The sequence below is a fragment of the Panthera leo genome, chromosome B3 (genome assembly GCF_018350215.1).
Source record: "Panthera leo isolate Ple1 chromosome B3, P.leo_Ple1_pat1.1, whole genome shotgun sequence".
Taxonomy (NCBI): domain Eukaryota; kingdom Metazoa; phylum Chordata; class Mammalia; order Carnivora; family Felidae; genus Panthera; species Panthera leo.
The window spans coordinates 119,474,027-119,488,253 of record NC_056684.1 but is presented as its reverse complement, the minus strand read 5'-3'; the positions used below and the strand labels follow the sequence as shown (position 1 = coordinate 119,488,253).

The 14,227-nt window shown below is 42.7% G+C and overlaps 2 protein-coding genes across 8 annotated transcripts in view; one reads left to right on the top strand and one right to left on the bottom strand.

The window, feature by feature from the left end:
* NEK9 (NIMA related kinase 9) overlaps positions 1 to 3,999 on the top strand; it is a 38,926-nt gene extending 34,927 nt beyond the window's left edge. The window contains exon 22 of the mRNA XM_042943822.1: positions 1,514 to 3,999. Within this exon, the coding sequence (XP_042799756.1) occupies positions 1,514 to 1,636 (123 nt within the window). The 3' untranslated portion in view covers positions 1,637 to 3,999. The remainder of the gene's footprint in view (positions 1 to 1,513) is intronic.
* Positions 1 to 14,227, bottom strand: part of ZC2HC1C (zinc finger C2HC-type containing 1C) — a 39,862-nt gene that overhangs the window by 24,714 nt on the left and 921 nt on the right. For 4 of the 7 annotated variants that reach the window (XM_042943825.1, XM_042943824.1, XM_042943823.1 and 1 more), the window contains 2 exons: positions 12,850 to 14,194; positions 7,547 to 8,111 (listed from right to left, as the gene is read on the bottom strand). In XM_042943825.1, the coding sequence (XP_042799759.1) occupies positions 7,848 to 8,111; positions 12,850 to 14,175 (1,590 nt within the window). In that variant the 5' untranslated portion in view covers positions 14,176 to 14,194 and the 3' untranslated portion in view covers positions 7,547 to 7,847. Of the gene's footprint in view, positions 1 to 4,506; positions 4,644 to 7,546; positions 8,112 to 12,849; positions 14,195 to 14,227 lie in introns of those variants that run through there. The other 3 variants (XM_042943827.1, XM_042943829.1, XM_042943828.1) reach the window with 3 other exon arrangements.

Here is a 14,227-nt window from a genome sequence, read left to right as displayed (position 1 = left end):
CAGTACCCAATTGATAGTCGAATTTTCCCAGTTTTCCCACAAAAATGTCCTCTATAACTTTTTTTTTTTTTGAATCCAGAATCCAGTCAAGGGCCCTACATTACATTATCACATTGTTATATCTCTTATTTTTTTTTTTTATCTAGAATACTTCTTTCTACTACCATCACTTTTCTTTTTTTTTCAATATATGAAGTTTATTGTCAAATTGGTTTCCTTTTTTTTTCAATATATGATTTTTTTTTTTCAATATATGAACTTTTTTTTAAATTTTCATGGCATCAATTTGTTGAAGAAACAGGGTCGGCTCTTTAACAAAATGAGCTACATTCTGGATTTGTCTTTTCTTCTTAGAACGTTATTTAACTTGTTCTTTTGTCACCCTGTCATTTCTATAAACTAGGAGTTAGACTTAAGACTTAATTAGGTTCATATTAAACATTTTTGATAAAAATAATTTCAATGCTGTTTGCATTGTTTTTCAAGAGCCATAGCTCTTTTAGCCATTAGTTCTATTTAGAGTGAACCAGGACTGGGAAATAGGGTTCAACCCTTGGCTTTGCCATTTGTCAGTTTTGTGTGTCTGGACAAATTTGTTTCTGTGAAACTTGGTTTCTCACCTAAAAGGGGCAAATAATACCATGTACTTTGTTATGGTTGTTTTGAGGATTAAATGAAATCATGTCTATGTGGGGCGCCTGGGTGGCTCAGTCGGTTGAGCGTCTGACTTCGGCTCGGGTCATGATCTCGCGGTCTGTGAGTTCGAGCCCCGCGTCGGGCTCTGTGCTGACAGCTCAGAGCCTGGAGCCCATTTCAGATTCTGTGTCTCCCTCTCTCTGACCCTCCCCCATTCATGCTCTGTCTCTCTCTCTCTCAAAAATAAACATTAAAAAAATTTAAAAAAAAAAAAAAAAAAGAAATCATGTCTATGAAAGGACTTTGGGAAGTAATATACTCGAGGCAAGCATGGGGTGATTGGCAGCTGTGGCAGGCAGGAGGATTGTTTGGCTTAGGGCTGTCTCACTTTTATTCATTGTTAATGTTTATTTATTTTTGAAAGAGAGAGAGCATACACGTGCATGCATGCGTGGTGGAGGGGCAGAGACAGGGAGACAGAGGATCCAAAGCAGGCTCCATGCTGACAGCAGCAAGCCGGGTATGGGGCTCGAACCCACAAACCACAAGATCATGACCTGAGCTGAAGTCGGACATTTAACCGACTGAGCTACCCAGGCACCTCATGGTTGTCTCAGTTTTAAAACTTAGAGTTCTGCATTCCAGAAAATCTTACAGTCCTGGGCAAACAGTTGGTCACCCTGCCTGCAGCAAGTGTAAATAAAGGTGTTGGCTTTATTTAAGGTAGCATTATTATGGTATTATCTAAGGGTAGTATTACGAGCTTCTCACAAAACTGTGGCCACAGATCCTTACAAGTCAACATTGAAAACCTAGTCCTGGACTGCGGTGACTGGTGGCAGTATTGTTAATGTGGAATTGTGTTTTGTTTGGACAGGAGGGGATGCATTCCAAAGGAACTCAGACAGCAAAGGAAGAGATGGAAATGGATCCAAAGCCTGACTTAGATTCAGATTCCTGGTGCCTCCTGGGAACAGACTCCTGTCGACCCAGCCTCTAGTCTCCTGAGCCCGTATGGCCTCCAGGAAACTGGGATCCAAAGAACTTCACAGCACACTTACTGAATGCAGAGAGCGCTTTCCTGGCTTTGTTCACTTGCAGACAAGGAGTGCAAGGCGGAGGCTCCAAAGCACTTTCCATGTACACTTGGAAAGTGGCATTGCCTCTTAGATAGGATCTAGGAGTGGTTTTGTTTGGAGAATGGAAGGGCCCCACGGCCCTGGCTTTGTCCTCAGTGACTGCCATAGCAACAGCAGCTCTGTACCTCATCTGGTGATCCCACCTTTGAAGAGGAGACACAATGCTCACCTTAATTTTGCTGGTAGCAGCTTATATCCCATTTATCATTTCACCATTACTTGGAAGCTGCCTTGGGAATTCAACACCAGGCATTGCACCTCTGGGTGGAGGAGGGAAAAGTGTAAAACTTGAGTGGGCTGGAACCAGGTGGGGCCCATCCAGGGTCGTCTGGAGAGCGGTGAAGTGGTAAAACCCTCTCAGGAGCCCTGAGTCTGGGAAAATATGTCTGGTGGAGTCAATCTAGGGCTTGTTTTCAGAAAGTTCAGTTACTTTGCGCAGCTACATGCTTTAGGAGGAAAAGCGGGCTTAGATTGCTTTTCCTCTGAGGGTCGATTGAATTTCTTCAGTGAGGAGTCAAGAAAGAAGGCTAGGTCCCTCCTCATCACACAGCTGGAGTTTCAGTCTGTGGCCGATGCAGGTAGGATTTCCTAACTTTAGAAGATGCCTCTAAAAAGTGAGGTGCTTCATCGAGAATTGAGTCAGTGGGGCAATAGAACAGCCTTAAGAGAAAACCATGAGGGAGAGAGGGCCTCCTGTAGCTGCCTCTACTTGGTATCTTTAAGAAGGTCTAGAGTGCTCTGCCTTCATGGCTCTTAGGGTTCTAACCTTGACTTCAGCAGCCCCAACCACTCCCTTTCTGTATGTCTAGTCAGTATTTTCCCCTTTTGGTGTTTTATGAAGCCATATCAATGAATCTGTATCATCTTTCCTACTTGAGTGGCCCAAAGCCAGCACCAAAACCTGGTAGTCCCTGAAGCCTAACAAAACAGGCAGAAGCGCCAAGTGAAAGGAATTTGGCTGAGAGCTCCGTTCTAATCCCGTAGTCATTATGTCCTTATGGACAGGAACGAACCAGCTTTCCCAAAGAGAGAAAGTGTCCTCAAAGCTTTTGATGGTTTTACTTAAGGATATGAGCTTTAGGTTTCCACCTAGCCTTATGCAATATTCTGTTAGCGTTTGGGGTCATAGGGGCTGCCTTGATGAGTCTCACATCGTGCCTCCCTAGAAACAGCTAAATTAGTGTTTCATTTTCCCCAAACCCCAAAAATGAATGTTTGATATCTATAATATTTTGGAAGGACCTGTGCAATGGAAATTTTGCTATTTCCCTAAAACTGGTGGCGTAAAGGCTCATGCTTGGGGAAGACCCCATGGCTGGGGATGGGCAACTCTGTTCAATGGGATCTTCTTTGGTTTGATGTTCCCATTGTTTTCTCAATTCTGGGAAGCCTAGTACAATGGTACTAACGTAATCACTAAAGCCTTTTCTTAAAATAAGAGAAGGGGCCAACCCCAGATTAAAGTTACAAGTTCTGGGGACTTGGGGGTTTGCTGTAAACCCTAACAATGGGTTTTGGTTCATCATGTAAATGCACCTTTGATTTTTTTAAGGGCTGACTGGCCTTTCACGTTCCTGTATCCCTCAGACTCACCATCTCAGCAGGCCTGAGAGGCAGGCTCAGTTTGGGTGTTAATCCTGAGTATTGGTTCTGCTGTGGAACGGAGGAACAGGGGCACATTGCTGAGACAGGGATGAAAGTAAGCATCAGAGGGAGGGGGAGAGCCCTGCTCTTGTTCCAGAGGGGAGCCATTCTCTAGCAGGGGAACACTGGTCATTTTCTCTAGCATGTTCCCTTGGGAAGTCTAGTTTGCTGGTAATCTGGCTGAGAATCTGAGTTCTGTGCCTTAGAGACAATTTGCACTTTCCCAAATTGTGCCTGGGACAGCCATATGATTTTTCCCACCAAATAGCTATGCAAGTAGAAACCAGTTCAAAGGTGGCAGCCATGCATTAGATAAAAAGCGAAAGGTTAGGCAGCAGAAATGCCTTTGAATGGTTTTTTTTATAGCTAATTCTCTTCAAGTTTGTCCTGCTGTTCTTTCTGCAGCGCTAGGTGTTTTCAGTTTTCGAGTAGTATTGCTTTTGAGTTACAATATAACCTGAGTTACTCCGCTGCTCTGACATTGTTGCTGAAGAACTAGCTTATTGTTAGCCAGATGTTTGAAAGGTTGAGGGTGGAGTGGTTTGGCATTTCTGTTTTAAATAAACATTTAAACTCTCAATCAGTGCTATGCCTGCTCACAGACCTTAGTCACTGGGGATGAAACACCCAGATTCTAGGCCTTCATGAATCTTTGATTCCATGAGTCTTTATATAAATAAATAAATGACCTTGTAATAGAAACAACACAAGGGACATTTGCACAAATAATCTTTTGCTTTTTTCCAGTTTCTTTTTCTTGCTAATAGAATCGTTTCTGCTGCTACAACTTTTTTCCCCAAACTTCTCAAGTGCTTAAAATGCAGAAGGAAGGGAAAAAATGAGCCACTGAAAGAGGAAGGATCATTTCTTATACTTACCCCTCAGTCACAGTGGACTTTTTCAAGTGATAATGTGTGTCTATGTTTATAAATCTGTTTTCCGTCAAAGAGGGTGAACTGTATTTGGTCTCCCTGGCATAGCCAAGTTATCACTTCTCTTGGCTGAGCATGTCATTAAAGTTTAAAGCAAAAGCAGCCTTAAACTCAAATTTCATTTGATTTGCCATATATTTGGAACCATTCATAAGAGAAAGAACAGCTCTGGAGCGAGGATGTATTATAAATAAATTCTTTCAGATGAGTATCCCTGGGCCTTCAAAGTAGTATTATTCATTAGTGTCAAGGCAGGCTGGGCTGTAGTCAGGACTACAAAACATGTTCCTTCCTGCCACAAAGCCAAAAATCATTTATTACTTCAATGATTAACTATGGAAATAAACATGCTGATCACTAAACCTCACAGAATCAGGAACATTAGAGAGAAAAACACTTTATCACATCTGCGCTACCTCCTTTGTAGTTGGGAAGAACGATAAGTTAATGACCAAAAGCAAATGTTGGCCACAAGGTACTAGGCTGCATTAAATACACTGCTGTTAGGAAATACTCTCTCAGCACGTCTGCGTATACTTTTATATGAAGTGAGTTTCACCATGAGATTTTTTTCCCCATTGTTTATTAACCTTTTGAACTTTAAAATTCATAACATTTGCATGTACTGAAGTTTCTTGGATAAAGTAGTATAACACATGGACATTAACAAGCAGCATTTATTTATCCACTATTATTCTCTGCTATCCAGGAATGGACTTAGATAGAAAAAGGGTTCTGACCTCTTCCCAAAGATCAGATCAAGCTAAATTTAAAAGACTAATAGATATTCCTAATATAAGCAAGGCCTAAACATGTTGAGAGTGGAGGGAACACTAAGGCATTGACTATTGTTTTATTTCTCTAGCAATGTAAGAATGAATAACTGCTTCCTGTGTCTAAAGACAGCACTCCCCACACATACATTTGTTCCCCCGGAGGACCCTGATCTGTGAACTTAATAACATCATTCAGGGATCCCAAACCCAAGTGCCTGTTGAGCCAGGCAGATAAGGCAGATAAGGCAAATAAGTGAAGCAGGCCAGGAGGGGCTGTGGTTATCTGAGTGGCGAGCCTGTCTGAAGGACACTCAGTGGTGCTATGCAGGGTTGCTGGCCTGGTGTTTCCAGAACTTCTGCCTTTTCAAGAGATTCTCCATATACCAATTTTTATTTTTATTTATTTTTAATTTTTTTTTTTTTTAACACTTATTTTTGAGAGAGAGAGAGCACGGGGAGGAGCAGAGAGAGGGAGGCACAGAATCTGAAGCTGGCTGTAGGCTCTGAGTTGTCAGCACAGAGCCCAACATGGGGCTTGAACCCACAAACCATGAGATCATGACCTAAGTTGTAGTTGGACACAGAACTGACTGAGTCACCCAGCTGCCCCTCCATATCCCAATTTTTAAATGTCAATCCAGTTTCAGTTCCGTACCAGCCAAATAAAACACATCTGTAGGACAGAGCAGTCCATAAGCTACCACTTTGCGGCCTTGGCCACAGCTCATTCTTGCCATCTATTGCTTTTACCATCAAGTGTGAAACTTACAATTTGTACCTCACTAGGCTTGCCTGGGGAATGAATGTATATATCGGTTTAAATATCCACTGTGTGTGAGGGTTCTTCAGGTGGCCAACCTAAAACTCCATTATGTGATCCCTCTTTGCAACAATTAGGAAGAACATAAAGCAATTTAATATGTACTGTTTTTTAAGTATGTAAATTTTTTTCAGCTTCACAGCTAAAATTTTAAATTCATATTTCATATTGGTCTGATCTGTTAGCCCAATCAGCAGAAGCTGCAGAGGAAATGGAACAAGAGTGAGTGGCCATTTATTGTTTAGTAAAATATGGCTTTATTGTCTGCCTAGTCACATTGGCCCAGGTCAGGTTGGGTGTTTTTTTTCCAGTATTTTTTTTAATGTTTATTTATTTTTGAGAGAGAGAGAGTGGGGGGAGGGGGGAGGGGCAGAGAGAGAGGGAGACAGAGAATCCAAAGCAGGCTCCAGGCTCTGAGCTGTCAGCACAGAGCCCGAAGCAGGGCTCGAACTCACGGACCGTGAGATCATGACCCGAGCTGAAGTCGGACGCTTAACCGACTGAGCCACCCAGGCACCCCATTCTTTTTCTTTTCTTTTAAGTTTATTTATTTTTGAAAAAGTATGAACGGAGAAGGGGCAGAGGGAGAGGTGGACAGAGGATCCGAAGCAGGCTCCAGGCTCTGAGCTGTCAGCACAGAGCCCGATGTGGGTCTTGAACCCGCAAACCGTGAGATCGTGACCTGAGCCGAAGTGGGATGCTCAACTGACTGTGCCACTGAGGCACCCCTCTAATATTTGAAACTAACAATTTGAGTGATGGTCTCAGGACCATAATCAGATCAGTTATTTCAGATCTGTCGTGCAATCTTCATCCTATCTGAACTGATACTACCCCTGACAGGCATTACCTTATCACTTCTCCCATTTGACCAATCTAGGACTTCCTCTTTTTATTATTTAATTTTAATCTCCAAACCCCATTTATTGAAGGTCTATTTATGAAGGTTACTTGCAGTATGCACAATTCTGCATAGGGAAAATTAAAAAGATCTGGTATCTTTTTCATCTGTTTACTTGCTAAGATAGATGTTTGCTGTGGTGTAATGGGAGAGGGACGTGTGCCACGGGAATGTCTCAGCTTGCTTTGATGGTAGATTTTGTTCTCATTTGAAAAAGCCATACAAGCAAACTGATTTCAAAGCAGAATGCTAGCAGTGGCTGAAACTGAAGTTTCTTCATTTTTTTTTTTTTTTTGACATGAAATCCATTAGAAAAGAACAACTACTGAGACATACTGGGTCCTCCCCCCCCCCCCCTTACCCTGTAAAGCACATAAAGATGAGTTTCCCTTTAGTACACAGTAACCACAGGAGGATTTAGGATATACTGGCACCCTACCTTACCGACTTGTATTAGCTTTTGGCAGGACCATGCATCAGGGAGGTCAAGGATAAATTTCCATTTGCCTTACGGCAAAATCGTATTATCTTTCATAAGATACCACCTGGGTGATCATGATCCTCTGACCCAACTCAATGTAATGAACCAACTTCCTGCAAGAGAAGAGTTAACTGGAACCACAGACATACATGCAGAGGCAGTGGCAAGAAGGCAGAGCGAATGCAGGCACTTAACCAGCACACATCACAAGTCGGGCTTGCGAGAAGAGAGCTTTAATGTAGCCCGCTCGCCTCTCGAGTGTCTTCCTTCAGCCATCCGTTCTTAGGGCAATAACAAGGCACTCCAGCCTAAGCTGGTAATTTAGTGGGAAGCTGAGGCTTCCTTTTGCCTCCTGCTGCTTAGCAAAGGGTCTCTCCTCACTGATTGAAGCTCTGCAGGCAGATGGGGGAGGTATAAAACTTTTAGTTCTGTTTTCCATCAAATTATTCTACTCCCATTTACTGCTGACGAGAAGCAGAGCCTTCTGAATTATCAAGGAGGCTTCCACTGTTGTCCGCTCAACTGGGATGCTTCCTTGGAGGTGGAGGCCGGTTCTTGATGGTCTTACACTTGGGAATGTGCCGCTCGGCCACGTTGGGGGCAAAGCGGCGACTACAGTGAGGACACTGAATATAATCTGGATTTTCTGCAGGCAGGATAGGAGGCAAGTCTGAGGGGTTTCCACCTTTGGCAATTACCTGCTGGACTTCTCGAGCCTGACGGAGGGTACAGATGAAAGACTCATGCTTCTGTCTCCAGTTGCTCTTCCGAGGAGGTTCAGCCTGTAAGGAGGAAGCCTGGTCATTCACCTTGGAGTTTACCTCATCTCCTGAGTCGTCATCAGAAAGACAGCAAGGAAATGTAAAGGGTGTTCACCCATAAGGTCAAAGAGAACAGGAAAGGGCAGCAGAGCTGACTTTCCAGAGTGGAGGCACTTAAGCTAAGGGCCTGCCAAGGAGGATAGTACTGGGAGGCTCGGTGCTCACGAGAATGTGCATGGCAAGAATAAGCTGGATCCCGGGGCCCCTCTGCCATCTTGCACAACCAAGTTTCCATCACTTCCAGCACCCTCACAGGAGAACAGGGCTTTATTCTCTGGAGAAACTGAACCAGACAGGTTGTGGACTCAGGAAGTCCGGGCACAGTGGCGAACAGGGTTAATATTGGGACTGAGAATTGGGATTAAGTGCAAGTGTACGTGGCAAATTACGGAACTGTCGGTTTGTTTCCCCCACTCTGCTCCCAGGATATCAAACACATTGGCACCCTTGTAGGAGACAAGAGTTCTCCGGATGCACCAAGCAGTTGAGAGAAAAGCCATTAGATGCTGACCCTGAGTGACCCCAATGCAAAGGTTCACTGTTTGATAACCCTAATATGAACAAGCCTCACTTAAATATGAATGGACAGCCTAGGATCACCAGATATTTGAGTAAAGCTCTAACAAGAGAGAAAAAACAAGTACACGAACTCATTCCTCCTCCCTCAGGAAACAGCAACAAAGCAGGTAAAAGAAAACTTACAACCCGAGAACCAGAAGGAACTATTATAAATTAAAACTATGATATGGGAATGCAAGCTGGTGCAGCCACTCTGGAAAACAGTATGGAGGTTCCTCAAAAAACTAAAAACAGAACTACGACCCAGCAATTGCACTGCTAGGCATTTATCCAGGGGATACCAGTGGACACATGCACCCCCATGTTTATAGCAGCACTATGAACAATAGCCAAAGTATGGAAAGAGCCCAAATGTCCATCGATGGATGAATGGATAAAGAAGATGTGGTATATATATATACAATGGAGTATCACTTGGCAATCAAAAAGAATGAAATCTTGCCATTTGCAACTACGTGGATGGAAGTGGAGGGTATTATGCTAAGTGAAATTAGAGAAAGACAAAAATCATATGACTTCACTCATATGAGGACTTTAAGAGACAAAACAGATGAACATAAGGGAAGGGAAACAAAAATAATATAAAAACAGGGAGGGAGACAAAACAGAAGAGACTCATAAATATGGAGAATAAACTGAGGGTTACTGGAGGGGTTGTGGGGGGCGGGGAATGGGCTAAATGGGTGAGGGGTGTTAAGGAATCTACTCCAGAAATCATTGTTTCACTATATGCTAACTAATTTGGATGTAAATTTTTAAAAATTAAAAAAAAACTGTGATAGCTAAAAGTAAAAACAAATGTTGTAAAATACTGTCATGAAAACTACTCCAAATGAGAAAAAAGATCAAGATAGAAAGTAGATAAGATTACAAAATTAAAAAAGAAATCCAACACCTGACCAATAGGAGTTTCAAAAAGAACAGAAAAAGCACAAGGAGGAAATTATTAAAGAAATAATTACAATAAACATTCCTAGAATTAAGGTGACTGCTCATGAAATTGAAATGGCCTACCAAGTATCCAACGCAATCATTGTAAAATTTCAGAATTTCAGAATAGAGAATCCTGTAAGCTTTCGGAAAAAGAGAAACACCAAAAGAGGTTTCATATTGGGCAGCGGAAGCAAAACAGGATCAGATTTCTCAAAAGTAACATTGGAGGCTAAAAGCTAGTGGAAAAAAATTCCTTAGAAGTTCAAATAGAAATTCATTTTCTACCTAGAATTCTATACCTGGCCAAGTCATCCATCAAATATAATGCTATTATATAGATATTTTCATTCATTCCGAGACAAAAAAACATGCCTCCCAAGCACATTTCTTGAAAGCTTCAGCAACGCAAAGAGTAAGGCAAGAGAAGGAAGACATAAGAAGCTGGAAATGGGACCCAACACATAAGAGGAACAAATAGAAATCCTAAAACAATAGGTCTGCACCAGGTCTAGAGAATAACCAGTCCAGACTGGTACAGGAGGAAAAAGCGTGGTGGGAGGGAGGTTTCCAAAATTTAAAAAAAAAAAATCAAATTGATGGATTATAAGAGGTGTTTGAACATTTACAAAAACATTAACAGGTGTCTGACATCAGATGGATCATTTAGGGGAAAAAACTAGAGACCGGTATGCAAGAAACCAAGCAAATGAAAACATGAGTCAACTACTAATTCCAGGTGCATGTGGGCAGAGGCAGAATTTGTTCACTGATGAGTGAACAACATTTATGTGGTTATTATAATGGAAAAGCTGATTACTGGTTTAACGCAAAATTGTGATTCCACTACAATGGAAGGAGAAGGGAAAGAGAAAAGTAAGAAGAGAGGAGATGTGAGAGAAAGCTTTACCCACAGCACTCATAAGAGGAAGTCAACAGATGATGTGTAAAATGGGTTAATCAAGAAAATAAGCATATTGAGAAATATGGAAATACATATCGAAAAAGTCATCTTTCAGAACTGAAGGCTGCTGCTGGGGGCCAGGTTAGGATGGAGGGGTGAAGCAGGATCCTGCTTATCTACCTTATACGTCACTCAGTACATGATTTTTAAAGTGTATTCAAGTATGATTTAGATTAATGTAAAATTAATTCTTCAGAAGAAAGAAGGCAAGTAGCCGCTTGGTGATGTGACATCATTAATGATGAATAACAGGAAGAGATATTATCAAAGGAAAAGGATCCTTCAGGAGAGAGTCTTACTGAATGAAACAGACAAGAAGACAAGAGAATCTCAGTGTTAGAGATGGAATCCAGGAACTTTAAAGAGAATTGAATTAGGGAGAAGTTCCTCAACTATATGATAGCTACACTGAATTCATCCTATTGAAATTTTATTCAGTTAACACTCATCAATCACAAAGCACAAAGATGTTGGCCTTGTGCTCAAATGCTTAAGGTCCAGTGGAGAGACTGGAGAGTCTCCAGACTGGAGACTGGAAGTTATGGGAATATTAAAGGACACAAGGAAAATCACCTACTCTCATGAGTACACCAGACGAGTAAGAGGGAGATACAAACCACTCAGCTTCCAAAGGCATAAAGCTTTCGAATAAGACTTGGGACATTCCAAGGAGCGGAGCGCATCTCAATCTAGACCCTTTCTGCTTTGGTGTCCTCAGTGCAACATACTGCCCCAAATGAGTTTCCACAAATCTAGGGGGTCTGATCTCAGAAACTCAATTCTTTTGCTTCACTCCTAATGTATTTAGGAATTTAAGAAACACAAGATTCTTTTAGGTGCTGGCCAGAAATAACCGCTATAGTGGGACAGAGAAGACCCCAGTGGGTTATTGGGTTGACCAGAAAGAAAACAGGAAAGAGCAGGAAAACTGGTGATCATATCATTATCTGCAAGAGCAAAATGTTGGAAACTGGACCTCAGGCAGATTATCTCTGAACCCAGAAGGGACTTTCTTGTGGTGATCTTCCAAATAGTACTGAAAGAAATAACTACCAATGACTTCTCCTAACAGCCACCACATAAGTTTGAGTTTTCAAAGGCCCCAGCAATATGCATGGAAACTGTAAAGTGCTTACGGACAAGACATGCTAGTGCAGCAAAGGGAGTGTTGAAAAGAAATGAAAACAGAATATGCTTTCATATTTTTTTAGAAAAGTAGAGTTGGATGGAGCTTTGAGGTCATGTGGTCTAGGCTTTCCCAAACTTTGATCATTTGCCTACCACTTTCATTTTATTCCCCTTACTATAGATCACTTCATATTTTTCTTTTAAGTTCATGATTCCTAGACACCACGGGCTTCATACGATGTTATATTTTTTTAACGCACACTAAAACTACTAAAATAAAAAGCGTTTGCCAGCACGCCACACTTTGGCAAACACTCATTGAAAAACCAAGGGGCATAACCTTGGCGGTGTGGTGGACTGATCCATGAGACAGACAATCTTCTCCAGATCTGACTGTCCAGATGTGCCTGTGAGGTACCCCTAACCTCACCACGGAAGTGTCTCATGGTTTTTTTACAACCTAGTTTTTCTGCAGTTGGAATGTTAACCAAAAGTACAAACTTAATTGTGTTTTATATACTTACTAAGAAGGTATATCAAAATTGAGCTAATCTTGGAAAAGTAGATATGGTTATGGAGTTAGTAACAAATCCTAATCTTGGGAGCTGGCAGAACATATATTGCAAAGAGCAAGGAATTCTCTCGGGGCGGGGGGCCGGGGGGCGGGGGGGTTGAACAGCTGCATGGTTTTTCCTTATATTTTTCCCATCTTTTACATTTTCTGTAGTAAACATTTATTACTTTTATAATCAATAGGACATAATATTTTTTAAGTCTAGATTTTGAAGTCATTCCAACCCAGATTTATAGGCTGACTCAGCCATTTAAAGCCTTTTGTGATCTCAAGTAAGTAAAATTCTCTGAGACTTGATTTTTGAATTGATAAGATAAGAGACAGTGAAACCCCCAAAGGGTTGTGGTGGGGGTCTTATGAAAAGCTCCCATTACAGTGCCTGGCACGCGGTTGTAATCAATAAATGTTCATTCTCACTCTCTCCCTATATGACACATGAACTTTTTCTAAAGAAAACTGATATAACAGTCCCTTTACAATGATCCCCACTCAAAGTCAAATCCATAAGGCCCTTGCCTTGTTACCTGGACTGAGGCTGATCCCTTCCAGTTCAAGTACTGCTCTAGTTCTGTGCCCTTGGCCCGGGCCTTGGAGGAGTCAAACACTTTCCTCTTGGAACTCTGCATCCTGCTGCAGGCGTTGGAGTGTCTCTCCAGTCTGAGCAACAGGAACTTGCGTCCACAATGGCTACATTCGCCAAGTTCTGGCTCCTCGGTAGAACAGCTGGAAACTGAGGAGTCTGGTGCCCTAGACAGACTAGAATTGCTGGTGGATCCCCGTGAAGCACGGCCTGGCACTCCTGAAGACTGAGAGAACTCTTTTGGTGGCCCTGAGACTACGTCTCGGATTTTGTTATTGCTCGCCACCAGTCTTTCCCTTTTGAGCTTCTGTATTCCATAATCAGAGAACTGGAGTGGACTAGAATTTTCTTGAGGCCATCCTCTAGTTTCATCCTCTCCCCTCTGTCTGCTGAAGACCTCCTCAGCCCCCAGTTCTGGGGAGAAGGTAGATTTGTATGTGGTGTTGCTGTTACCTTTAACTCTCCTCCTGGGGAGTGTCATTCTCTGTAGCTCTCTTTTTTCATTTTCCTTAGCCTGTTCCTTTTCTTTCTGGATCCTTCTGAGTTCCTCCTCTGTCTTCTTCAGCTTTTCCCTTAGGAGGGTCTCTTTTCTTCGGATTTCCTCCCGTAAGCTCTCCCCTGCAGCTTCTAGTCTTTGGATCTGCACCCGTTCAGTCCTGTTGGGATGTGCCACGGCCCTCTCCTCCTGTGTGGCAGCAACAGCACAAACCCCAGATGAATTCTCCCAGTTCCTTGAACCAACGCTGCTGTATGGAAACCCTCTTGGTTCAGGGGGTCTTGGAGAGACATTCTGGTCCCCATCAATGGCAGCCTCACTCATACTATGAGACTTCCTGTGGAACACAGGTTTCAGTGGGTATGCCCGGTCCACCCCAACTCGCTTCTTTGTAAAGGGGATGAATTCCTGGTTATCTGCTTTGGGATACCAGGACTGAGGATCTGATGAGTAAAACAAACCCTTTGCTTGGCCCTGGGGACTGCTTCTGGAATCCTGCTGGCTGATTCCAACACACTGGGGATAGGAGTAGCTCCAAGCTTTGCTGTACGTGTTCCATTTGGAGGGAGTGTAGAGATTCTCCGGCATCAGCTCTTTGTTGCTCAAAAGCTTCTGCTGGAAATTGTTCCTCGGGTGCCCCATTGAGGACCGCTGAGAAGAGTCACCTTTTTCACAGGGCTCTTGCTTAGCTGAGAGGAGCCCTGGAGCTTCTGCTTTATTATATGGGAGCATAACGCCCACAGGCAGATGTGGCGCCAACTGGAGACCAGCCATTCAGGGACTGGACTGAAGCCTAGGGGAGATTTAAACCAGATATCTGTAAGGA